The sequence below is a fragment of the Gracilinanus agilis genome, chromosome 2, assembly GCF_016433145.1.
Source record: "Gracilinanus agilis isolate LMUSP501 chromosome 2, AgileGrace, whole genome shotgun sequence".
NCBI lineage: Eukaryota > Metazoa > Chordata > Mammalia > Didelphimorphia > Didelphidae > Gracilinanus > Gracilinanus agilis.
This window is the reverse complement of record NC_058131.1, coordinates 651,005,527-651,033,362: the sequence shown is the minus strand read 5'-3', so window position 1 is coordinate 651,033,362 and position 27,836 is coordinate 651,005,527. Positions and strand designations below refer to the sequence as shown.

General features: G+C 36.8%; 1 protein-coding gene across 2 annotated transcripts in view; it reads left to right on the top strand.

The window, feature by feature from the left end:
- LOC123238257 (cytochrome P450 2C23-like) overlaps positions 1-27,338 on the top strand; it is a 32,881-nt gene extending 5,543 nt beyond the window's left edge. The window contains exons 2-9 of one of the 2 annotated variants that reach the window (XM_044665761.1): positions 4,632-4,794; positions 10,156-10,305; positions 11,768-11,928; positions 12,518-12,694; positions 16,629-16,770; positions 21,342-21,529; positions 24,413-24,554; positions 26,486-27,338. In XM_044665761.1, coding sequence (XP_044521696.1) covers positions 4,632-4,794; positions 10,156-10,305; positions 11,768-11,928; positions 12,518-12,694; positions 16,629-16,770; positions 21,342-21,529; positions 24,413-24,554; positions 26,486-26,667 — 1,305 coding nt within the window. In that variant the 3' untranslated portion in view covers positions 26,668-27,338. The remainder of the gene's footprint in view (positions 1-4,631; positions 4,795-10,155; positions 10,306-11,767; positions 11,929-12,517; positions 12,695-16,628; positions 16,771-21,341; positions 21,530-24,412; positions 24,555-26,485) is intronic. The other variant, XM_044665763.1, reaches the window with a different exon arrangement.
- Positions 27,339-27,836: the final 498 nt, after the last annotated feature.

Below are 27,836 nucleotides of genomic sequence, written 5' to 3'. Positions count from 1 at the left end.
GAGGAGCCACTTATCTAAAGGCATTCAGAGAATAAACAGAGCAGGATTTGAATTTGAGTCTTCTGCCTCCAAATCAAATGTCTTATCTAGGATCACCTGTTACCTGTCCTGTGGGGAGCCTCATGTTCATGCCCCCACCTCTGGGCAGAATTTTCCTGCTCCATCCCCCTCGAAAACAGATTTCTTTTCCCCTAAAACTTTGTCCAGTGTCCCTGACCAATAGACGCACGTCATCAAGTCATACTCTTCACTTTGAGGAGGTCCTTTGGAACATCTGACTCTAATCGTCCCTGGTTATTCTCTGTGGAGGGATGGGAGGAGGAGGAGGAGGAGGACGAGGAGGACGAGGAGGACGAGGAGGACGAGGAGGACGAGGAGGACGAGGAGGACGAGGAGGACGAGGAGGAGGAGGAGGAGGAGGAGGAGGACGAGGAGGACGAGGAGGACGAGGAGGACGAGGAGGAGGACGAGGAGGAGGACAAGGAGGAGAATTCTATCAGTTCTTTTCTGAAGGCAGATGACATTTTTCATCATGAGTCTCTGAGATTGTCACGGATCACTGCATTGCTGAGAATAACTAAGTCATTCACAATTGTTCATCAAAAAATGTTGCTATCTCTGTGTATGATGTTCTTTTGATTCTGCTCATTTCACTTTGCAACACTTCATGTAAACCTTTCCAGATTTTTTCAAAATCATCCTACTCATCATTTCTTATAGTACAGTAGTGTTTCTTCACATTCATATGCCACAACTTGTTCAGCCATTTCCCCAATTGATGGATAATACCTCAACTTCCAATTCTTTATTACCTCAAAAAGAGCATCAATAAATATTTTTGTATAAATAAGTTATTTCTTATTTTTAAAAAATCTCTTTGAGATTCAGACCTAGTCTTAAATCAGGAGGGTCCAATCTCAAGTTTAGACTGAGATTGCCTCTCCCCCAACAGGGCTTTTTCCTCTGAATACCTCACATAGCCATAGTTGGATTTCAGGATTGTGATATCTTCAGCTGAGATTTGAGAAGTCTTTGTTGCCTTATATGACCATTTTCACTTATCACAGCTTAGAGAGAATTACTCCCAATAACCTGATTTTGTTTGTAGAGATGTCTAATTCTTTGTTCCATATGCCAAACAAATATTAACTTCTTCCCTACTAAATCAAATTGTTTAATTTCTAAGTGTCCATGCTACTATGAATCATTTCATTTTTTTGTCTTTGTTATGGAGTATTTCCTATATAAATTTGAGCTAACGAATAATTGCTTGGTGTAAAAGAATAAAAGTAAACAACTCAGTTCCTGTAGCATAAGAATGTGGTGCTAAGTTTTTAAAGTGTGAGTTGATTGTATTGTGCCATCTTCTGGTGACATAAGGGTAATTGTGAGGTTGAGAAATGGTTAAAATTTGTCTGAGCACAAATGGGGATTGTTTCAGGAGGGCAATCTGATCAGGTACAGAGATAACAGAAAGGGAAATGCAGTTTAAATTCTTTGCGATTGATATGATAAAGTTATAGTTTATAAACAAGTCTTTATATAAGGGACCCTCTGGAGTGTATATCAGAATTATCTCAAACAGCATTGTGATTTACCATACAATCATAAATCATATTTGAGTAGTGAGAATCAAATTCTAAGAAATTCCAACAATTTATATTCCAAAATACAAAGTAATATCTCATTGTGGCATCAAATGATCCCTTTCCTGTCTTTTTGATTTCTACTTTTCCCTCCTTGCAGCTGTCAAGGAATGGAAGGAAGAAATGTTTAACTGATCTAATTTCCTGTTTCTGCTGTATTTGGAGCAAAAGCTAAAATTCCTTCTTACTTAATCACTTACATTTTTTGAGACTCAAAAAGGTTCATAAAAGTGTTGTTCCTGAATTTCCCAAACAATTTCTGGTCTGCCTTCTTCATTTTTCCCAGGGAAATGAAGAAGACAGAGAGAGAATAGATTTTTAAGACAGGCAGTTTTCAGATGAAGAAAGGAAAGCTGTCTCATCAACTATAGACAGCTATGATTTCTTCATCTGAAAACTTCTGTTCCTATTCTTTGACCATTTGTCAATTAGAAAATGACTTCTATTCTTAGAAATTTGACCTAGCTCTCTCTATATTTGAACATTTTGAACTTTATTAAGAGAACCTTCCTATAAATATTCCACCACCACCCCTCATGTTTCTGCTTTGCTTCTTATCTTGGTTGCTTTGGTTTTGTTTCTCCAAAAACCCTTTAATTTAAATTAATCAAAATTATCCATTTAATATCCTATAATATTCCCTATTTCTTGTTCAGTCATAAATTATTCCCTTATCCATACATTTGTTTCAGATAAAGGTCTTATATCTAAAATATATAGAAAACTTTGTCAAATTTATAAGAATACAAACCATTTTCCCAACTGATAGTCAAGAGATATCAACAGACAGGTTGTTGTTGCTTTTTTTTAAAGAAACTCTTACTTCCTATTTTAGAATTAATACTAAGAACCAGTTTTAAGACATAAGAGTGGTAAGGAATAAGCAATTGAGTTAAGTAACTTGCCCGTGGTCACACAACTGGGAAATATCTGGGGCCTGAATGGAACCCAGAACCTTTCATCCCCAAGCCTGGCTCTTAATCCACTAAGCTGCCTGACAGATAGTTTTTAGATAAAGAAATAAAAGCTAGATATAACCATATGAAAAGTTCTCTAAATCATAACTGATTAAAGAAGTGCAAATCAAAACAACTTTGAGATACTACTTCATACCTATCAGATTGGCTAATATGATAAAAGGACAAAATGAAAAATATTGCAGGAAATATGGGAAAATGGAGACATTCATACTCTATTGGTAAAACTATGAACCAATCCAACCATTCTGGAAAGCAATCTGGAATTATGCCTAAAGAGTTATAAAACTGTGTATATCCTTTGACCCAGCATTATCATTCTAAGGTGTGTTTCCTAAGGTGATCAGAAAAAAAGAGAAGAACCTATATGTTCTAAAATATTTATAGTAGTTCTCTATGTGGTGGCAAAAAGTTGGAAATTGAGGGGATACCTAACAGTTGGGGAATGACTAAACAAGTTATAGAATATGATTTTCATGAAATACTGCTATGCAGCAAAAAATTGCATATGGGGGGCAGCTGGGTAGCTCAGTGGATTGAGAGCCAGGCCTAAAGACAGGAGGTCCTAGGTTCAAATCTGGCCTCAGACACTTCCCAGCTGTGTGACCCTGGGCAAGTCACTTGACTCCCATTGCCTAGCTTTTACCACTCTTCTGCCTTGGAGCCAATACACAGTATTGACTCCAAAAACGGAAGGTAAGGGTTTAAAAAAAAATTGCATGTGGCTTAATTTTTTTTTAAACATAGAAAGATCTAAATGAGTGGAACCAAGATAACATTATATATATATATATATACACACAACTACAGAAATATTGTTTGAGGAACAACTGTGAATGCCCACCTTCAAAAAAAAGAACTGATGAATAGAAACATGCATGATATGGTTTTATATATATATAATATATATATACACATGTATGTCTGCATATATGTGAAATCATGCCTTCTTTAGCTTGGGAAGAGTGGGGAGGGAGGGAGATACATTGAAAACTTAAAGTAATGAAAATAAATTAAACTAAAAAAAGGGTCTTAAGTCACACAAAAAAAAAAGAAAAGAAAAGAAACAAAAAAGTTATATGACTTATTTAAAGTCACAAATAGGATAAGAATCTGAAGCTGGATTTTCACTGAGATCTTCCTGATTCCAAGCTCAGTGCTCTCTCTATCCACTATGACACCTACCTGCTCCAGAGCTGAAGATGTATGTTTTTTACCTTGGATTTGAAAGGAGAATTGATTGTTTTGGTCCTTTTTTCTCATCTCAGGTCAAGAGCCTTGCCTTTACTACAGTCCATATTTATTCGAGATGTGTAGTATCAGTCAAGTTCATCCATGGAAAAGTCACCATTAAGGCTCTTATAAAACACATCTTTCTTCCTTAGGGTCTCTTCTAATCTATTGCTTCTGATCAAGACACCCAAATTATGGTGAAGTAGGTCTCAAGTTGAACCCTAGGATAATAAGAAAGGTATCACATACCAGATCCCCATAGGTTGGGATTCTTGTAACACAAATCTTCTGACCCAATTAGATTTTTAGGACCATCTCCTGGTCTCCTTAATGGGAAACCACCCAACCTAAATAAAATCAATTAATCCTGTTCCTATCATTAACCATATCCCAAACTGAAGAATATTACACTGTTTTGCTATGGAAAAAATTTCTCTACCAATATGCAAAGGGAAGGAGGCAGGAAGAAAGGAGGAGAGAGTGGTAAATTGGAAAATTGGAAAGAAAAATTAGCATTGTTGGAGCCTGACTCCCCCAAGTCACTCCAGGTGATGACAGAGGCTACTAAGACTGCTTGATATTATAGGACTCTGAGAATAATACCCAGACTGATTTCTGCCCTTCACTTGGCTGCCATCCCATATCTAGAAAGGAGTGTGTTCCTAAAACAGGTGGCAGTGATCAGTTTTAATAAAAACCTTTGTGAATTTGTATCTGCGCAATTTCTCTATGGATTTAACTATAACTGAAAAACTATTTTTGGACCTCTTTCCAGATGGCTAAAAAGTATGGCCCTGTGTATACTGTGTACATGGGGCTGCAGAGATTTGTTGTACTGCATGGATATGAAGCAATAAAGGAAGCTCTGATTGACCAGGGAGACGACTTTCTAAACAGAGCAGCTCTACCAATATTTGAGGATAGCTTCAAAGGACATGGTGAGTTTCAGCCCTTAAAGGTTATCTAAAGTTAGCCATAATTATTCTTCTATCATGGAACATTATTGTATCCAAAGAACTAAAGTGAAACATCACTCAAAGGGCTATGGAAAGGGATATGGTGGGTATGACTTGGTGTAATAAATTACCAACAAGAAATTATAAATGAAGATTAGTGTAAAGAATGTCATTAAAAACACATGTGTTGCTAAATGATAACTCAAGTCCAACTATCAATAATATGGAATTAGGTCTTGATCAATGATACATGTATAAAACCTAGTGGAATTGTGCATTGGCTAAGGGAGGTTAGGGGGGTTTAGAGGAGAGGAAAAGAACATGAAACATTGGGAAAATATTCAAAATAAAAATAAAAAAACAACATATGTGTTGGAAAGAGAAGATGATCATGTGGCAAAAGCCAGGGAAATGACAGCTAAAAGCAGGATTTTAACTCAGACCAACAGTTCCCTGTCATCAAGTCCTGAAGTCTGTCATGAGTACTGGCATCATTGATTCATCTTTTATACATAAAGAAATTGACACCTCAGAGAAGATAAAGGACTTGCCCACAGTCACATAGCTGCTAAAGTCTCTGTTGAATTTGAATCTAGAACTCTTTTCTTTATGTCAGGCCTAGCTTTTGCTCAGCTGGCATAACCTTCAAGAATCCAGGGTAATCTTCATGATAGGTTTGGATTTCAGAGCAAGACATTTTAGAGGCAATATACAAAGCAAATCAAAGAAAAAGTATATGAAGAAATAGGAAATGATTGGCCAAAGTCATCAACAAATATCAGCGCAGGCACACATGTACCCACACCTACACACACACATGCACACACACACACACACACACACACACACACACACACACACACACACAAGCAAGATTCAACAATATTTCAGCCAGATTACTATGATGAGTAGGATTTATGCTAGGAATGCAAGAATAAGTCAATCTGATGGAAACAATCAATTTAATAAATATTATTAAGTAAACAAGAAAATATTGATAGTCAATACATATTATCTATTTATACCAAAAGCTCTATTTTGACTATACTTTTTAAGGTAGAATAAAATAATTTATTATAACCTTTTTCCTTAATGTGAGAAATGCTACTTTTTTACAAGTCAAAGGTAAGTTAACAGGAAAAAAAAATGGCATTCCTACTAAGGATCAAAGAAAACTTGTTCCATTACCTGAAATTACTTGGTTTTTTAAAATCAATTATATTATACAGAAGTGATAGTCACCCACATGTAAACCCAGGTCTGCTACAGGAGGGGAGTGGGGAGAAGGGAGGGAAAGAACATGAATCTTGTAACCATGTAAAAATATTAAAAATTAATTAAATAAATAAAATTTTCCAAATCCAAAAAAATTTTTTGATAGTCATCAACCAAAATAGATATTTTCGTTTTGAAAAGATAATAAAGAGGGTGAATAAATCTGTGAATATACCATAAGGAGCATGTCCTTTTAAAAGTATGTATCAACCTAAACAGTGTAGAACTGCCTTGCTCTACTTTGCTGGATTCACATCTGAACTTTCTCCTGCCATTTATATAGTTCTTGAGAGTCAGAAAAGTGCTTTAAAAATGTCTTCTTGTTTAATCTTCCTAACAGCCGTTATAAGGAGGTGTTATTATTATCCCTATTTTACAAATAAAGGTAGACCACTCTTTTTTCAGTCATCCAGTCATTTGAGTTTCTGGACTCACATTTCACCTCAGCACTTTATCCCAGAGGAATTTTAACACCCATTCCACTGGAACTGAGGTCAGTTGACACTTGGAGTGCAATGTCTGTCCTAGCCACCAGAGGGAAGACAAAGATTTGAATAATTGTCTTAGTACCAATAAGGCATGAGCAGGACTAGGAAGAGCTAGCCAGGTCCTGAATTCCTTTTCAAAGCCATTTGCACATACATGCATAGGATCCATTGCTTTCCTTTCACTTCCTTCATTAGTGTTCTTTTCTTTATTTTTTAAAGTCATAAAGTTAAATTTTATTGTATTTCTTTCAAATGTAAGGATGCAATTTAATCCCATAAAAACTGATTATTTATTTGGATCATGCACCCATTCCCAAAGAATTTCTTTCTCTTCCTCTCTTCCTCTAATACATGACACGTGGCATTTAGGATACTATAATCTCCTAAGACTACTCAGTCCCATAATCCCTTTCTCTTTGGTGTTCTAGGGCTAGGTATATAGAGCAAAGGTTGAACAAGGCCCACTAAGACTCATAAGAGACTAGTCAGCAGGCAATATAAATGGGTGGCACTACTCAGTAGTCTAAGGGAAATGTCAGAGTCTATTTATCCAGTTAGAATTGTGGCTCCAGTCCTTATTCAACAAAAAAATTCTGCCACATGCCCTGATTTACCATATTTAAATGAATCCTAATAATTCAGACTCATCAACTTGGAGTTTATCATAAGCAGAGAAATTAAAAGAAATTAAATATTAGAATCAAAGAAATTAAAAGATTAGAATAAAAATATTTTTAAAGTTATTATTCACCCAAATCTTCTCCCAGAATCACTCTGCTCACTATCAGTCTATAGCTACGTCCTCAAACTAGTTGTTTCCAGATCTAGTTCAGATGCCCAGACTCAGTTGCTACTGTCAAGAGCAGCAGTCATCCCAAATGTTGAATATCCTCAGCACTTTTCTATTCACAACATATTCCCATTCTTCTGCAGGAGACAAGCTATAAACATTTTTATACATGTCTTTTTCCCTATGATCTCCTTGGGGTACAAACCCAGCAATGGTATAGCTGGATCAAAGAACAGGCAATCTTTTAGCTCTCTTTGGGCATAGTTCCAAATTACCATCCACAGTGGTTGGATCAATTCACAATTCCACCAGCAGTGCATTAATGTCTCAATTTTACCACATCCCCTCCAACATTCATTACTCTCCCCTGCTATCATTTTAGCCAATCTGCTAAGTGTGAGGTGATAACTCAGAGTTGTTTTGATTTGCATTTCTCTAATTATTAGAGATTTAGAACACTTTCTTATGTGCTTATTGGTTTTGATTTCTTTATCTGAAAATTGCCTATTCATGTCCCTTGCCCATTTATCCATTGGAGAATGGCTTGATTTTTTTATACAATTGATTTAGTTCCTTGTATATTTGAGTAATTAGACCTTTGTCTGAGTTTTTTATTATTAAGATTTTTTCCCAGTTTGTTGTTTCCCTTCTGATTTTAGTTGCATTGTTTTTGTTTGTACAGAACCTTTTTAATTTGATGTAATCAAAATTATTTATTTTATATTTTGCAAATTTTTCTAATTCTTGCTTGCTTTTAAAATCTTTCCTTTCCCAGAGATCTGACAAGTATACTATTCTGTGTTTACCTAATTTTCTTATAGTTTCCTTCTTTATATTCAAGTCATTCACCCACTCTGAATTTATCTTGGTGTAGGGTGTAAGATGTTTTCCAATTTTCCCAGCAGTTTTTGTCAAATAGTGGATTTTTGTCCCCAAAGTTGGGCTCTTTGGGTTTATCATAGACTGTCTTGCTGAGGTCACTTACCCCAAGTCTATTCCACTGATCCTCCCTTCTGTCTCTTAGCCAGTACCATATTGTTTTGATGACCACTGCTTTATAGTATAGTTTAATATCTGGTACTGCTACACCACCTTCCTTCATGTTTTTTTTTCATTGTTTCCCTTGATATTTTTTATTTTTTTGTTCTTCCAAATGAATTTTGTTATAGTTTTTTCTAATTCTGTAAAAAAGTTTTTTGGTAGTTTGATATATATGGCACTAAATAAGTAAATTAAAAATTAAAAACTGGAAAACAAGGGTATGCTCATCAATTGGGGAATGGCTGAACAAATTGTGGTATATGCTGGTGATGGAATGCTATTGTGCTCAAAGGAATAATAAACTGGAGGAATTCCATGTGAATGGAATGACATCCAGGAATTGATGCAGAGTGAAAGGAGCAGAACCAGGAGAACATTGTACACAGAGACTGATACACTGTGGTAAAATTGAATGTAATAGACTTCTGTACTAGCAGCAATGCAATGACCCAGGACAACTCTAAGGGATTTATGGAAAAGAACGCTACCCACATTCAGAGGAAGAACTATAGGAGTGGAAACACAGAAGAGAAACAATTGCTTGAACACTTGGGTTGATGCAGACATGATTTGGGAAGTAAACTCAAATGACCATCCTAGTACAACTATCAATAATATGGAAATAGGTCTTGATTGATGACACATGAAGAAACCAGTGGAAATGCACAATGGCTGTGGGGGGAAAGGGGGGGTTGTGGGGAAAAGAGTAAGAACATAAATCATATAACCATGGAAAAATTTTTTTCTAAAAATAAAAATAAAACAAAATGAAGATATCTCCAAAAAGAAAAAAAATCACAAGTAGAATGGAGTAGAATACTCATAATCAGGTCAGTGATGGAGAGAAATTCCTTTGGCCTCTTTCCTCTTGATCTTGAAATGCCACCCTTCAAAAGTTCCTGATAGCCCACATCTCTCATTATTTCCATCTCCAGCACCTCTACTCTTAGGCTTTTTTCTTCTTCTCTCAAATTTATGGGTAGAACTGGTCTATAGTGGGAATGGGTGGGGTGGGAAGGAAAAGTGAAAATTTATCAGATCAGGGAAAACTAGATGTTAATTCTACTAAACTCCCCAAATCTCTGAGATAGGTGCTACTGACTATATTTTACCATCCATGAAGGAAGTTCACAGAAATTAGTCTAATGTCACAACTTAGTAAGAGGCAGAAACATAATTTGAACCTATTTTTTTACTTACTTAAGTGGTCTGGCACTGTTTCCACTCTGTATTCTCTCTTGAAGTCCATGACCCAGTTGGACACAGTTCCAAGAAGGCATTTTTATTAATAGAATTCTGATGGCTCTCTGATAACAGGTTTACATTGATCTTGCATCAAAGAAGCCAACCATGAAATCACCAATAGATGGCTTTGCTCTCTCTAACCTTTTTCCTGGCATTAGCATCACTATCATCAACACAGTCAATGATGATAACAATGAAAACCACTGGCATTTGCATAGCATTTCAAAGTGCTCCAAACACATTATTTCATTTTAGCCCCATAACACCTCTGGGGACTAGGTACACACACACACACACACACACACACACATATATATATATGCATGTATGTATGTATGTATGTATAATTATTATTATTATTATCCCCATTCTGTATGTGAGGGAACTGAGGGTTTGAGAGGTTAAATGATTTCCCAAGGTCATACAGTGAGAAAGTATCTGGGACAGGATTTGAATTCATGTCATGAAATGACTTCCTGTCTACTCTGATGATTCTTTTCTCAGGGATTCTTTCAAGCAATGGTGAAAAGTGGAGGCAGAACAGACGTTTCTCCCTCATGACCCTGAGGAACTTTGGGATGGGAAAGAGAAGTATTGAGGAGAGAGTACAGGAAGAAGCCCAGTGTCTGGTGGACGAGTTCCAGAAAACCAAGGGTTGGTTTACACTGTGTAACATGGAGATGGCAGGGTGGAATTCCTGAAAGATATAGGGTCAAGCCTCAACCCAGAATTCCAGGGAATGTGGAGCCTGCCCACTTGACCATCCCCAATTTTAAACCTCTTCTCTGGTGGGAGGAGTTCATTGTCTCTGCTTGACCCCCTTGATAGGGTTATTCTTGATGTTATTCATTTAGACAGGTATTCAGTTCTTCAAGCATTTTGCAATGTAGCACACATTGTAAGTACCTATGTAATATACATTATTTATATAAGTATATAGTGTATGTTTATTGTATATAATTCATGTTATATATAAATATATAATATTATAGATATATATATAGTAAACAATGTACAGTCCCCGATAGTAGGTATGATGTGTTGACACAAGACAACCCTACCTTCAAAGAGTTTGCAATATACTGAGGCAAAAAGAAGAGACTGTTAGAGTCTGATTACAGATCAAAATATGCCATCTTCCACTTTATCTCTTTTATGAATTTTTTTTGGATGTGTGATACGTGTCTTCTGTCACAGCATGAGCAATATGAAAATATGAATCGCATGAACACGCTGGGATATAACCTATATCAGATTATTGACTGCCTGGTCAGGGAGGGGGAGGAAGAGAGAAAGAATCTGAATTGTAAAGTGTCAGAGAACAATTGTCAAAAACTGTTTCTATATGTAATTGGGGGGGAGAGGGAGAGCTAGGTAGCTCAGTGGATTGAGAGTCAGGCCCAGAGATGGAAGGTCCTGGGTTCAAATCTGGCCTCAGATACCTCCTACCTGTGTGGCCCTGGGCAATTCATTTAACTGTTATTGCCTAGTCCTTACCACTCTTCTGCCTTAGAACTGAGTACTGGTTCTAAGACAGAAGGTAAAGGTTTAAAAAAAAAAGTATAATTGAAAAAAATATTTTAAGTTTTTTTTAAAACAAAAACAATTTATTGGATCAATAGAACATATGCAGAAATAAATACTAAATGTAAATAAGTACACATATGACATATGACACATTGTTTATATTGTGTATATGATTTTAAAAAATAATTTTGAGATGAAAGTCAAACACTAATTACTGAGAAAATCACAATATCTTTTATCTAGAAGGTAACATCTAAACTGAGCCTTGAAGAGAGCTAGAAATTATGAGAAAGAAAAGAGCAAGAAAATTCCAGGCTGGAAGACAAGCCTGTACAAAGGCAGAAAGAGGTTAGGGATATAGGTAAAAGAATGTTGTCTATGAAGAACAGCAACTCTTATCTAATACCAACGTCATAATTAGGGCTAAAGGAAAGAGTCCAAGAGAAAATATTAGATCAATCTTAAGAAATCTGAAACCAGTATTCAGATCTAACTGGACAGAAGTTGAGTCCCTGCCCTCTTAGAGCTGAATTACTAGGAAGTATGACATCAAGGTTGTTTTTCCTTTGGTGGCTTCCCCATCCATTAGGACAGTTCTTCGACCCTACCTTCATCCTGGGCTGTGCTCCCTGCAATGTGATCTGCTCCATCCTCTTTAACAATCGCTTCAACTATGATGATAAGACATTTCTGAATCTAATGAGAATGTTAAATGAAAACTTTCGGCTCCTAAACACACCATGGATCCAGGTAAGGCAAGATTGTCTTATGCTGGTGTGACTGATCACTGAATTCCTAGATCTGTTTTAATTGTGGGATAGGGGAATATCAGTTCTCTGAGAAGTGCAGTCACAGCCAAATTCCAATAGACCATACCATAATGGAGAAGAATAGGGAGCACATGACAGTGAGGAGCTTGCTTCATCCTATAAAGAGTGTCCTCTGCTTCCTTCTCCTAATTCAAATGAGGATGCTGTGAAAAGGGAACTGAACTTGAGATCAGTCACAAAGTCTGAGTTTCCATTGATAACTATGGTCCTTTCCAGCTCCTGGGTTCAATATTGCCTCATACACTTACTAGCTATGTGACACTGGGCAAGTCACTTAATCCCTCTAGCAAAGCTCTTACCATTCCTACCTTGGAACCAATGCAGAGTGTTGATTCTAAGAATGAAGATAAGCGTGAGAGAGAGAGAGAGAGAGAGAGAGAGAGAGAGAGAGAGAAATGGGCAGAAAACAATTTCTGCCATGAAAAGAAACAAGTAATAGCAAAAATGGCTTTTTCTTTATTAAATCTTTTTTGTCATGGGGGGTGGGGGGGTGCTTTCTGCCCTTTTAGCTCTACAATATGTATCCTTCACTCATAAAACATCTGCCTGGAAGTCACAGGACCGTTCATAAAAATATTGATGATGTTAAGGATTTCATAATGGACCAAGTGAAGAAGCATCAGGAAACCCTAGATCCAAACAACCCTCGGGACTATATTGACTGTTTCCTCATCAAAATGCAACAGGTACAGTAGATGGAAGAGCTCTGCTTTTTGACTGGAATTAGTGCTGGCAATTGGAAGGGTGGAGCTTAGACAAGCTTAATCTTAAACTGTGAAACCATTTTTTATATAGTGAAACTCTTTTAGGGGAGGGGAGAGATCCTTGGAAACCACCATCAGGGCAAGAGATAATTTCTAGGTAAAGAACCATTAGAGTAGGAATACAGATAGATGGAAGTATATGATTTATCACTTGTTTATTTGAGTATATGTTTTGAGGTTTTGGTTTTATAAAATTATTTACTTACAAAATAGAATAATATGGAATTATGCATCGCTTGGTAATACATGTATAACCCAGGATGAATTGCTTGGCAGCTCTGGGAGCAGGGAAGGAAAAAGGGAAGGAGAAAATTTGGATCATATAACTTCAAAAAACTTATGTGGATCATATAACTTCAGAAAACTTATGTGGAAATTTGTTATTACATATAATTTGTAATAAATAAAATTTTAAAATAATTAAAAACAAAGACAGTCTCTCGGGTCCCAAGAGGGTCTGCTAGAGAGTTTAGCAAGGACCAAAGAGAGACCCATTATTAGGTCTGGTTATTCCATAGCACAAGGCAACTAGGCATTATAAAAATAGTGTTATATTTTGATTTAGGAAGACCTGGGTTCAAATACTACCCAAGATACATGTGCTTGCTAGATGACCCTGGGCAGGTCACTTAGCCTCAGTTTCCTCAACAATAAAATAAAGATAATACCTATTTAAGAGCATTGTTATGAAAATCAAATGAGATAATATAGATAAAGCACTTAGCCAACTTTAAAAAAAATTTTTAATGTCATATATATGCCATGTATATGGCATTGTATATTTAAAAAATTAATATCCAAAATTACTCCAAGTATTATATTAATACGATTTATTAAAAATGATCTTGAAGCAAAAGGGAAACTAAAAGGCTAGAGTCAAGAGGGTGCTCACACATGTTGAAGAGAGATGGAGAGGGAGGAGTCACAAAACTTATAAACAAACAATGTAAATGAAAAAGGAAAAGGAATTTTGGGATGGGGAAAGAATTCTGAGAGATGGGGTCTAAAGGTACAAAATTTCTAATTAATACAGCATATATATATAAAATATTAAAAATACAAAATATAAAAAATGCCAAATATATGTGTGTGGCATTTTTTTTATCATAACTCCCAAAACTTAGAACATCATAATAGAACATCATAACTCCCAATACTTCATTCCAGTGGGAAAGAGAAGTGTAGATAAATGAATTCTGTAGATACTCCTAAAACTTAATATTCCCCAATAATTTTGACCTTTTCTTCCCACTTATTATCTACATGTAGATCTTGACATAGTTGTAAATAGACAATTGCATGTAAATTCTTTTCATTAAATACATTGTTATACTATTTATATATACACCTTTGAAAATCCCAATTTTGTTACCCTGTTTTCTTGCATGTATCATAACTTGGTTTCCTTCCCCTACCCCCACCCAGGAAAAATGTTATATCTGGTAATTTCTCTCTACCAAATATTCAGGATCACATAAATCAAAGATCTAGTCAGAAGAAGAAAAGATCCAATCACTATAATTCTCTCCAAATTATGCTTAATAATATGTCCTATAAAAAGGATAATAATGTGTTGTACATATTGATTATATGAGACTCCAATTTAAATGCAGAGAAGAAAAAATCATGTCACCATAAGAAATGAGATTTAAAACTCTCACAATAATTACACTTAATAATGACCATTTCATTAACAATAATTGCTTTGTCATCTTAAAAATCAGAAGCATTTTTGACAAATAATTTAGATGACCCAAGCCCTTGAATAGATTTTCTTCCATAAGTTTGTATTTTTGGATAGATGAATAGATAGAAAGTAAATATAATAAATATAAATAAAGATGATATATTAATATATTATATACCATATATAAATGTAATAAATACATTGTATGAAGTAAATTAAATAAATATACTATATAAAATATATCATGTAATTAATAAAAATGTTTAGGTGTGCATTTATATATGTATATAATATTAAACAAACAGAAGAAAATACCCAGGAAGTAGGTATGGTTCAAGATGTGGATAGCTGCAAAGAGGTCAAGGATAATGAAGACTGGGAAAAGGCCTTTGGATTTAGCAATTTAAATGTTTTTGCTCTCTTCAGAGTAACTAGACCCACCTAGCATACCATAGAGTATAGTAGATCACAGCTAATACTTATCCTGGTCTCAATGGAACCTACCTGGACATGATAGCATGAGAACTTCTCAAGTACTAGAGAGAGAGAAGGCTGCCAAGTCAGGCTTCCATTTCTCAGCCTAGCTTCAGATTGGAGCAGAACCAAGATAGCAAGGTCAGGGATCAGCTCCCTCATGGTCACATGGGAGGGCATAAGGCAAAGGCAAACCCGTGCTGAGCCCCTGGAAGGAAAAGAAAGGGCAGAAACAGTTGCTAGAAGCAACTATTCTTGTCCACAGCCAGAGTGAAGGGACAGTACACAAAGTCAAAAGCAAGACTTCAGAAATCTTGTGTTAATTTAACTTGCTGTTAAATTAGGCCACATGCTTGTAATCAAATGGATTCCACAGGTCCTTTCCCCAAGGGTAAAAGAGTGCCTATTGACAGTGGAAACTCAGCCAAAAAAATGGAATTTGGAAATGAGAGGAGAATCTCATACCCTTAAAATTTAAATGACCAAGCCATTACCTCTCCTAATCCAGTCCTCCTAGTTCCAATTGAATCAAGAGTATCCTCCCCTGTTTTACCAAGGAAAATATTCCCTCAATTTGCATAATCCATTTGAGAACCATTCATTCATCTGATGAATGAGGGACTTAAGGGGTGAAGATAGGGTACAATCTTCTACACTTTATCCAAAAGCCAAAAGATGACAACTATGATCTCTGACTTTGTTAATGACTGTAAGAAGCTGAAAATTCATCATACCGCCCTATTTGGGTTGTGATGCCTCACATATAAAATCCCGTTCCTCCTACCTTTTCAATTGTCAACAGGGTTCACAAGTTAGATCTTCTACAGATTAAATGAAGATAAATTACTTGATAGTCAACAGTCTAACATTGAGAGACAACATCTATAGTTATTAATCACTAATAAAGTCTTCAGGACAGCTAGGGAGTGAAGTGGATAGAATGCTAAGCCAGGAGTCAGAAATATTCATCTTCCTTGAGTTTAAATCTAGCCTCAGGCACTTAACTAGTTACTTACTACCAGAGCAAGCCACTGAACCTTGTCTGCCTCAATTTTCTCATCAGTAAAATGAGCTAGAGAAAAGAACAGGAAACCACTCTAGTATCTCTGCCAAGAAAAGGGGTCACAAAGAGCAAGGATATAACTGAAAATGACTGAACAATAATAAAGTCTTATCTAGTTATATATATGTATATATATACAATTATTTCAGAATATCTAGGTGGGATGAGAAGTCTAGCTAATCTCATCAGACTATCTTGGTGATATATGAGGCCTCTATAACTGGGAATGTCTAGATGGGACCAGAGACCCAATTAATCTTATCAGAATATCTAGGTGGGACCAAGGTCTAAGATAATGGAGTCCTCCCTTTGAGATAGAATGCAGGCTGAGAATGTCTTTGTTTAGACAACCTACCAGGCTCCATTTATTTGTCCTCTAAGGTTATTTTTAATATTATAAGAAGAAGAGAAGATGGTTCCCTTAAACTCACAGCACACAGGGTTCTATCCCTTTTCTCTGTACATCCATCAGGTCTTCTCTAGATAAAGTCATTATTTCTATATAGTTGATCATCCAATCATGTTCATAAAGGTACTCATTAAGTCATATCATATTACATACCATACTGGGAGAGCTTTAGAATTTCAAATGTCTGCTTTTTTGACACATTTAATAATGCTACTGTCTTCAGGAGAAACTGAATCCACAGTCTGTATTCAACTATAAGGAATTGACAGCAACTGGATCTAATTTATTTGCTGCTGGTACAGAAACAACATCCAGCACCCTGAGATATGGGCTTTTACTGATCATGAAATACCCAAAGATACAAGGTAAGAGAAATCATTCCTTGTGTGACTCACACAATTGTGAGGGCATCAGGAAGGAAGAGAGACCCTGTTAAGCCCTGACCTTGGTCCTGACTTCTTACTATAAGTAGTAGTATTTTACCTGAGTCAATGTCCTACACATAGCAAGTATTTAATACATGTTTGTTGTTGTCCAGGAGGAAATTTAACCAGTAAATAGAATCTGGCCTTTCTCAGAGGATAATATCATTTGTTAATAGGGGCATATGAGCTATTAATAAAGGACAGGTCAATGGAATGCCTACATTTGTGCCAAAGAACCAAGTGACATTCTTTTATACTTAGGTGTGTCTTCTTTCTTATTGACCTAACAGTACATCATAGGGATAAAATCCCAATCCATGGACATTTTAATGAAGAGATTGGCTAGGAATTCTCAACTCTCCCTGTTGCTTTTATTTTTATTTATTTATTTTCTTTAAACTGAGCTATGCCCCCCTGTTGCTATCAGTCTTAACCAGAAAAACATAAGCCATCACAATCAGGTTTTCATTGGCTTGTTCTCCTCTTTGTAGATGTCATTCCAAACTTTAATGAAGGGAGCAAGGATAAAGCCCAGAGTAAATAAAATTTGCAGTCCATGTGGAATTTTGGATCAAAAAGTAACTGAAAGGGGGGGCAGCTGGGTAGCTCAGTGGAGTGAGAGTCAGGCCTAGAGACAGGAGGTCCTAGGTTCAAACCCGGCCTCAGCCACTTCCCAGCTGTGTGACCCTGGGCAAGTCACTTGACCCCCATTGCCCACCCTTACCAATCTTCCATCTATGAGACAATACACAGAAGTAAGGGTTTAAAAAAAAACCCCCAAAAAACAAAAAGTAACTGAAAGTAACTAATGAGCAGATGCATTGTGGACCAGGAGGACTTTTTCTGGAGTGGGATCTTGACAAAAAATAGGGAGAAAAGGGCTGGAATGCAAATTAATGATACCTTGTAAAAATAATAGTATAATATTAATTACTCTCACTGTTGCACTGAATACAACTCATAACTAAGGGTTATATGATCATTATTATTCTTGATCATGGTGATGAGGATGATTTCAGCCTGCCTAGCAGAAGAAAAAGTAGCTGAATCCCAAACTCAGTTAGCAACAGGTTGGAGTCATGGATCTCTAATCAATTTTTCCCAAACATGTTTTAATAAAAGGTAATCAAGATTAAGAACCATTATCCCAGTTGTAATCTTTGCTCTGGCAGTAAAGAACTATGTTATGTTGTCAAAAAAAATCTTTATTTTCTTGGCCTCACTATTCTCATCTATAAAATAAACTAATTACTGAAGACTTCAGAGTATAATTTCCTATGCAATAAGAATATGAAGGGGCAGCTAGGTTGTGTGGTGAATAGAGTATCAGATCTGAAGTCAGAAAGACTTAATGTCCTGAGTCCAAATATGGCCTCAGTTACTTATTTAATGTGTGACCCTAGGAAAGCCACAACCCTGTTTGCCTCCATTTCTTCATCTGTAAAAACTGAGCTGGAGAAGGAAATGGCAAACCACTCCATTTTTTTTTTTGACAAGAAAACCCCAAATGGGATCTCCAAGAGTCAGAAAGGACTGAACAAGAACAATAACAACAAAAATATGAAGGTAATAGAGCTGAGTTTTTATTAGTCATTCTCATCAAGGAGGGTTGAGGAAAACTTGTTCTAAAACAGGAATTCTTAACCTTTTTTGGGGGTCATGGACCTCTTGGAAGACTGGTGAAACCTAATCATTCAATTAAAATTCTTGAGACAATATTTCTTAATTTTAAAATTATTTATTAATTGACCATTCAAAAAAATCTAAAATGGTCAGTAGGTTCCCTTCACAATCCAAACAGGCACCAGTGAGCGAGAAGGGCAAAAGAGAGCTGGACCAAAGAGAACAACTGGGAAAGAGGGAACAAAGCAAATTCTGGTACACATTTTATATGCCCCTTTTGATCTCATTAGCCAGACCCTGTCCTGGATAGCCCAAGACATTTCTAATTTGGTAAATAGCCATCAAAGAGATGGACTTAGAGACCCCAACTCCTCCTTCATTACTTCATCACAGGAAAAGGTAGATCTCAGGAAGATGCCAACACACCTCTTTCCTCCCCACCACATGGCTATGTCACCAAAGTCCAAAAGGGCAACCAGACCTTTGACTTCATTACCTAAGAGAGTTCTTCTTTATAAATAAATAAGGAGCAGGTCTCCACCTGCCTATAACAAGAATCAGCCCAGTGAAATGCCTTGGAGTCTGGGAACAAATTTCTTGGAAGTTCACTGGCCTTGACAACCCAAAGTTAGTGCTAAGTTTCATTATATAATGATAAAAATCCATGCAACTCAATATTAATTTTCAACATTAGGGATGCTATGTCTCTCTATAATCTTTTTTTTAAGATTTTTTTTTAACCCTTAACTTCTGTGTAATGGCTCATAGGTGGAAGAGTGGTAAGGGTGGGCAATGGGGGTCAAGTGACTTGCCCAGGGTCACACAGCTGGGAAGTGTCTAAGGCCAGATTTGAACCTAGGACCTCCTGTCTCTAGGCCCGACTCTCAATCCACTGAGCTACCCAGCTGCCCCGCTCTATAATCTTTTAAAATGCATAAAATCAAATGTAGAGGTTTACAAAGAAAATGACCTTATATTAAAATATAATTGTCAAAATATTTTTTATATTTTAAAACAATTTAAGAAACCCTATTCTAGAACAATAGGTCATTCACAGAAGTTTTTAGAAAAATGGATAATAACTCCATACCATTATAAGGAGTATCAATCATTTCCTGTATATTGATATTTTGCCAATAATTTCATAGAAATTAGGACAAAAAATCCAGACCCTGACAAATATGTGTGTGTGTATGTATAAAATCTTCTGAGGCAACATTTATAAGAGCAAAAGTTAACAAAAGCAGAAGCTATACTTTGAGGTTTCATAATTAAATTCGGGTTACCACTATTTATTAATCACTAAAGAAGCAAGTTTCTATAGGTTATATTGTTGTTTCAGGCTTGGGGAAGATGCTAAGTTTGGGTAAGTCATAGTGCCTCTCTCTAAGGAGGTTAAATTTTATTGCTTTTGACTTGATAAGTCACTTAGTGGATAGAGTGCCATGCCTGGAATCAGAAACTCCTGCATTTGGGCACTTACTAATTGTATGACTTGGGCAAGTCGTTTAAACTCTGCTTCAGTTTCCACATCTATAAAGCTGGGATAATGTCAAAAACAAGATAATAATCGTAAAGCATTTATTACAGTGCCTAACACATAGTAAGCATTATATAAATGTTAGTTGTTGTCATTATTCTTTATTAATAGGGGCAGCTAGTTAGCATTGGGAATAGAGTGCTGTGCCTGAGGTCAGGAGGATCTGGGTTCAAATCTGACCTCAGTCACTTCTTAGCTATATACTATGTGTTCCTGTGCAAGTCACTTAACCCCAATTGCCTTAGTCTTTGCTGATCTTCTGCCTTGGAACCAATGCCTCATATCAATTCTAAGACAGAAGGTAGGAGTTTAAAAAAAAAAAAAAGCCCAGTAAAGTTTAAGGTTCTACGAAGTCCTCTAAGACTGCCTGTATCTTCTTTGTACATACTTGTTTGTTCTCTATCTCCTTCATTAGTCTGAGCTCCTTCAGAGTACAAACTATCTTTTTTTCCATTCTAAAATTATCAGCACTTAAAATAATTCCTTGTATATAGTAGTGAAATATGTATATTATCTGACTTCTAGTTGTTGATGATGTGAGATACCAAGGTTGAGGGTATCTCACAGTAAGAACAGGTCACCTCAGCCTCAGTGCACATAACCAACTCTCAGGCAAGTTAAAAAACAAGTTCAAGGGTTTGTTTCCAACAAAGTCACTTGGATGGGAGGATTAGGGATAGGATGCCCTAATCTAATGTTTCTTGCTATTCCTACCTTACTTCTATGGGCCTCCCAAAAGGCTGTCTTCTGAATCTTCTTTGCTAACCTCACTACACTATCTAACAATCTATCTGTGCTGCTAATCCTCCCAGTTATTGGTTTGATCAGATTAATAGTCTTTCCAGGTAGTCAGGCTGATCCCTTTATCTCAGGGATCTAACCTCTTAAGATGGCTTTAAGCCTATCTCACTGATGGCTAGCCAGTAGATATTTCCTATTCCACAGTTGGGAACACTTTCTCTGGATACAGGAACTCAGGAACAAGGATGGATGAAAGAATGAAGGCTGGGACTCAGCCACATCTCAAGGTTTGGCTTCATGGGGAAAAGGCTCAAACTCCTCCTCAGCTTGAAGAAGTCCCAAGTGGGAGGAAGTTCTCAGCTTTAGGCTTATCCCATAACAGGAAGTCCAAAAAGCCCCCAGCAGCTCCGTGTCCTTTCTTACAATGTCCCCTCATTCTTAGAACACAGCCTCTGCTTCCAGGGCATGCAGTCAGATCCAGTCCCTGCTCTCTGGGCAAAATCACTTACCTGTTTGCATCTCTCGTTTCCTTATAATAGTAGGTACTTCATAAATGCTGTTGTTTGACTAACCAATAAACTATTCATTGTCATTCATCTCAATACAGCCAAAGTTCATGAAGAAATTGACCGAGTCCTTGGCTCGAGTAGAAAACCCTCCATGCAGGACAGAGTGAAGATGCCTTATGTGGATGCTGTTGTGCATGAGATACAGAGATATATTCATCTTCTGCCCTTCAGTCTTCCACGATTAGCAGCCCAGGACATCCACTTCCAAAAATATGTGATTCCCAAGGTCAGATGTGGTTTTTTTCATTATGATTTTCACAAGGCACAAAATCACCCTCTTTGAAGTGGGCACCGAATGCCAGTTCTATTTGCTTAATGTGTCCTGTGGAGACGCTTAGAAAAGCATTTGTGTCATAGAGAATAGAGAGAGTTGTCCTCTAGAGCAACGGTCAGCAACCATTTTGGCGGTGAGAGTCATAAACACGTGCAGAAGGAAGAGGATGGAGGCGGAAGGCGCAGATATCTAACCCTAACACTAATAGATAATATGTGCCCCCTGGGGCACATCCTGGGGCTCTGCCCGGACTGGCCTGTAGGAGGTAGGAGAGCTAAATTCAAAGTCCTGCTTCTAACATATACTAAATATGTTAACACATTCTGGGAGATCACCTTACCTCTTGGGGCCCCTGATATCTAAGACTCTAAGTCTGTGAGGGTGTGACACACATGCCAGAAAAGGCACTCAGAGACCTGTTTGTGGGCATGCACTCATCACCTCCAGAGTTTGTTACTAGAAAGGGAGAGAGACTACAGTCAAGCTGTTCCATTTTCTACTGGCCTGAGGACATTTTTTCACTTGATCCACCCCTCTACCCATCAGCCCAATGGGAATGCTTGCTCCCTCCCCCATCTAGGATAAGGTGAGTGAATCATAAGCAGCCCATCTAGAGGGGAGGAGAGAGCTCCTTCCCCTGCCTGACCCTAACCCTAACCCTAACCCTAAATTTCTTTCTAACCCTAACCCTAAATTCGTTTCTAACCTTAACCTTAACTCTAAAGTAATTTCTAATTCTATCCCTAACCCTAAATTCATTTCTAACCCTAACCCTAAATTCATTTCTAACCCTGACCCTAAATTCATTTCCAACCCTAATCCTAACCCTAAATTTTTTTAACTGTAACCCTAACCCTGAGGACATTTTTTCACTTCAAAGTGGGGATACTTTTTCTCTTTCCTCTCTGGGGTAAGGGAGGAGGCACAGCACATGGTTTCTAAAAGGTACATCATCACTGCTCTAAATTATGAAGCAGGTATCAAATTGGCAGAAAGAATTTCCTTATTAATTCATCTCTGATCCATCTATAAATAAAATCCCAGGGCCAAAATAAAGTCTCCAAGCCAAAAATAAATAGGTTTATTGAGAGAGAGCCAGTCTCACAATAAAACTGGATTCTGGTTAGCAACCAAAGATTGACTTGTTTCTTGAGAGCAGCTCCCTTAAATAACACAAATTTGAGGAAGAGATAAAGAAGTTATATGAAAAACACAAGGGATTTAACCTGAATAATTTTCAGATATGTAGATAGATATAGATAGATAGATAGATAGATAGATAGATAGATAGATAGATAGATGGACGGACGGACGGACGGACGGACGGACGGACGGACAGACAGACAGACAGACAGATAGATAGATAGATAGATAGATAGATAGATAGATAGATAGATAGATAGATAGATAGATAGATGCTTCTTACCCCATGACTTTATATAAGAAATAAAGTCAGCATTCATATAGGGTACAAATGTACAGGGCAGAGGAGTCAGAAGTGTAAAACCAATGTAATACTTGGGCTTGCAGTATTACACATGTATTATGCATGCTGTAAAGGCCTTCTATGCGGAACTTACAGAATATGTACTAAGTACAGACCTTGGTGGAAATTTTGCAGGAAGAACTGAATACTTACTAATCAAAGCAACAGAACTAACAAAGCACTGAATACTTACAAAACTACAGAGCAAGAGAAGAAGATGACAGAATATGTAAATGCCTTATATTAAATATAATCATGGGGTGGGCTTAGAGGATCTCATATTCACAGGTCTCAGACACCAGCTACGTGACCCTGGGAAACTCACCGAATCCTGTTTGCTTCAGTTTCTCACTTGTAAAATAAGCTGAAGAAGGAAATGGCAAACCATTCCACTATCTTTGCCAAGAAAACCCCAAATGGGGTGACAAAGAGTCAAACAAAATGAAAAGACTAAACAACAACTCTGTTATATAGGGACTAGCCCATGTCCAAGAGTTAGGCGATATTAGATTTCCTTTGCCACTTACTAACAGTGTTAACTGAGGAGAAGTCACATCATCCTTCTGGGCCTTTAGTTCTTCTAAAGGAAGATGGATTATATAGATGACTTATAATGTCCTGTAGAGCTCATATAACCTGGATATGTATAAGTAGTGCTAGAGTGAATCAGTTCAGCAAGAATGGTTTTCCTATGGTAGGAGGAGAAAAGAGGACTAAGGAAATTTGCTACTAGGTTCTATGGGTAGGAAGAGATGAAGTGAAGGACAGAATGACCCAAGCAAGGCCATAACCTCTTTAAGCTTCAGTTTTACCACAAAGGAACTGACAGGAAAGATCTATTATATAATCACTATTTCTTACCTAGAGAATATAAAACATTATTTATTGATTTTTAATATTTAATTAAATATTTAATATTTAATAATTTCAATTAAATATTATATATTAAAAACTAACCCTTGGGACTTATGAGAAAGAATGCTATCCATGTCAAGAGAAAGAACTGTGGGATTAACAATACAGAAGATAATTGGGAATTTTGGTTTTAAAAGATTGCTCTATTGCAAAAATGAATAATATGGAAATAAGTATAAGTGATAATATTTGTATAACCTAGTGGAAATGCTTATTGGCCAGAGGTGGGGAGGAAAAAGGGGAGGGAAAGAAAACAAAATATGTGAACATGGAAAAATATTTTAAAATTTTAAATTTTAAAAATTAAGAAATCAAACAAATCGATATTTCATCTACATTAAATGCATATATCTAGAACTATTCATATTAGACATTTTATATAACTTATTGATATGTGATATATCCCAGCTAAAGTCCTAATTTCTTGATTCCAGGGCACGAATGTATTTCCCTTGCTCTACTCCATCTTGTATGATAGAAAAGCTTTTCCCAATCCATATGAGTTTGACCCAGAGAACTTCTTGGACAAATCTGGAAACTTTCAGAAGAATGACCACTTTGTACCATTTTCTTTGGGTAAATATAATGTATGCTTCTCTCTGTTATGGGGAGAGCTGTTCAGATTGGAGAGGATTTCCCACCTAAAAAATTACAAAGTCACCCTAATACAGTTAAAAAGGTTTTTTAGGGAGATTGATGATGGGGAGGCAGCTCCTCATTGGGAGTCTCTGTCTAAAGTGGCAAAAAATGGAGTGTTTATTGGTTTGACAGGAAAGCTGAGTACTTGAAAAACAAGGGAGAAGGAGACATGTGACTTTATGGGGGGCTTGAGGGGCTAACTTCAGTGACTTTGAGAAGAGCTTGAGGTTGACATTTGCCCTCAAGGAGGGTAACTTTTGGTGAGAGGGAGGGGCCTGAGGTTGACTTTGTGACTCACAAGGGCAAGTGACTTGGGGGAGAGACCTGGGGTTGAAAAAGTTGTTTATTAGGAGATATGCAGATCTCAGAAGATGGAACAGGTATGCCATCTTTATGCATTTATCAGTGATCATCAGGGATGGTCTTTTCTGGCCAGACTGATATTGGGGAATCCTTCATTTGTCTCCTAAAATTTCCAAGTTTTCTGCATCTGGCTCCATGTCTATTTGCTAGTTTCATTGACTACACCTAAAAGAGGTATTGGTAATCAAACTCCAAAAGAGATTGAGATCATTGTTGAACCACAGAAATATTCAGCTGGATTGAATACAACATAGGTTAGTGGAGAGTAGGTTATATTTAGATTTAGGAGCTTGGGGTTTGAATCTCAACTCTGACACTTGTAATGATGTGACTATGGTCAAATCACTTAGTCTCTGAGCTTCAGATTCCTCCAGTGTAAAACAAGGATAATAATACCTAGATCTTATAGCTGTTATGGGAAATGCTTGGGAAACATTAGAGCATCATAAATGAATTATGATGATTATAATTATTCCATTCATTAAGAAAACTGGATCAGATCAGCTAATTACTCAGGGATCAAAGTATTGTTAGGTAAGAGCTATACCAATTTAGAGGTAGGAACAGGTAATGCTTCCTGATTGATTGTTAAGAATGCTGGATTTGGAATCAAGAGAAACTGGAGTTTGAATCCTATTTCACACATATATTATGTAACCATATGCAAATCTTTTGATCTATATGAGCTTCAGTTTCCTAAATAAAAAAATGGAGATAAAATTTCCTTTAGTACCTGCTTTATAGAGTTGTTGTGAAGATAATAACACTGTCAACTATTCTGGAACTATAATTCCTATATGAAAGTAAGCTTTGAGTTTTTAAATAATCCAGTCATTCTCAATACCCATACTCACAGAAGTGAGATAGTGTGAGGCATAGTGAGATTAGCCTTGGGAATTAGGAATTCCTGGGATATAGTCCTGCCTCACAAACATCATCACTGTGTGTCTGGGTCTGTCTATGAAAAAAGTCACTTAATTCTTTAAGGCTCAGTTATCAAGGATTTGCCCACCTCCATCTGTGAAGGGGTCATGAAGTCACAGGTCCAATCTCAACCTCAAGCAAACAGCCTGTATCTCTAGATCACCAAGTGATTACCTATCAAGCTTCTTTTCCCTCCAAGTCTTCTTACTATTGCTTATTATTAAGAACACAATTCACCAGCATTTTACTTATTCTGAAAATATTGCATGTGAATGTCATTTCTCTGATTCTGTCACTTGAAACACATGCCAGGAGCACTTTAGCCACCTGGATTTACACCTATTTCCTTCCTTGCCTACTTGACAATGAGACCACCATACATACTTGGCTTCTCTAGCATAGGACATGTTGGTTCACTGCCATTTCCCCTGACATTAAGTGAGAACCTAACTTAAGATAACTCATCACATAGGTCCTATCATCTTTCTCCTCACAGTTTTCTTGATCAATATATTTGTCTCTCCTGGTGCATTAATTCAATTAAATGGCTATCATGAAGCAGACTCTTTGGTTCCTTTTAGGGAAGCGCCTCTGTCTTGGAGAGAGCTTGGCGCGGATGGAGCTGTTTCTCTTCCTGACTACTATTCTGCAGAACTTCACCTTAAAGCCTATGGTTGAGCCAAAAGAACTTGAAATCATCCCACTCAGAAGTGGTATTGTCAACATCCCCTCAATTTACAAGTTAGCTCTTATTCCTAGATAAATGATGGACAGTCTTTGTCTTGTGGCCATACAAATTACCTTCATTGCTTTGTTCCCACAACACAATCTCTATTTTAAAGATATATCAATGTATTCCTGGAATTTGGTGTTGGGAAGACATTGCGCTAACATGAAATACACGAAGAGATGAAAAGAGAACAACAATAATACACACTATGATTTACATAAAGATAAACCACTAATTTGAGAGAAAAGGTATCAAAATAAAACAAATCTAAAGGGAACTCAAAAGCAGAGAACATTTATTTGGGTATATATAATTTACATAAATTTAAGCAAATGGTAAGTAATCCGGAGATTATGTTTAGCACATATTTGTTTAAGCATTTGTTTATTAAATGATTTTTGATGGTAATAGTGGTTACTAAGTATAAAATTTTAAAGAAAAACAGTATCTGGACAGTTCCTGCAAGAGAGACATACATGGCAGAGGAACAAGAGTCACCACAGCCTAATACTTGCTCCTCTTGCTTGGCAGCAGCAAGGAACTACTTCAAAGGGAAATCATATTGTCAATTCAAGGGTTTATTGTTAATCTTGAGAAATTCTGGAAAGTCTGCAAATTGTCCTTGGCAAATGGTTCTAAATCTTGTTAAAGTGCTGATTGTAGAGAAATAAAGGAATCACATCTTAGAATTACATGACTGTAAATATGTGTCTGTGTTATCTGAATCAGGCTGCTACATCTGCCTTTTAGTGTTCTAGGGCACCCTGAGTGATTTGTGAGGTGTCTCTTCTATTGCCTTTACCTTAAGCACCAACATATTAGGTTCCCTCTCTACCCTCACTATTAGCAGGACTGAAGCACATAGTAGGCACTTAATCAATGCTTTTAAAAATACCCTTACCTTCTGTCTTAGGATGGATGTGAAATATCAGTTCCATGGCTGAACAAGAGCAGTAAGGGCTATGTAAATGGGATTAAGTGACTTGTCTCAGAAGGGTTTAAAAACAAAACAAAACTACTGGCATTATGCCTGAACGTGAGCCAGATAGAATTCTGCTGAGAGGACTAACCTGAGGAGATTCAATAAATGGGAAATTGTGATCTTTAGTATCCCCCTTTCTGTCCTGAAACTTGCCTTTAGAAATGACCTTTTCAGAGGCACTCAATCACCTTAGTTATCACCTCATGCCCTATAATCTATC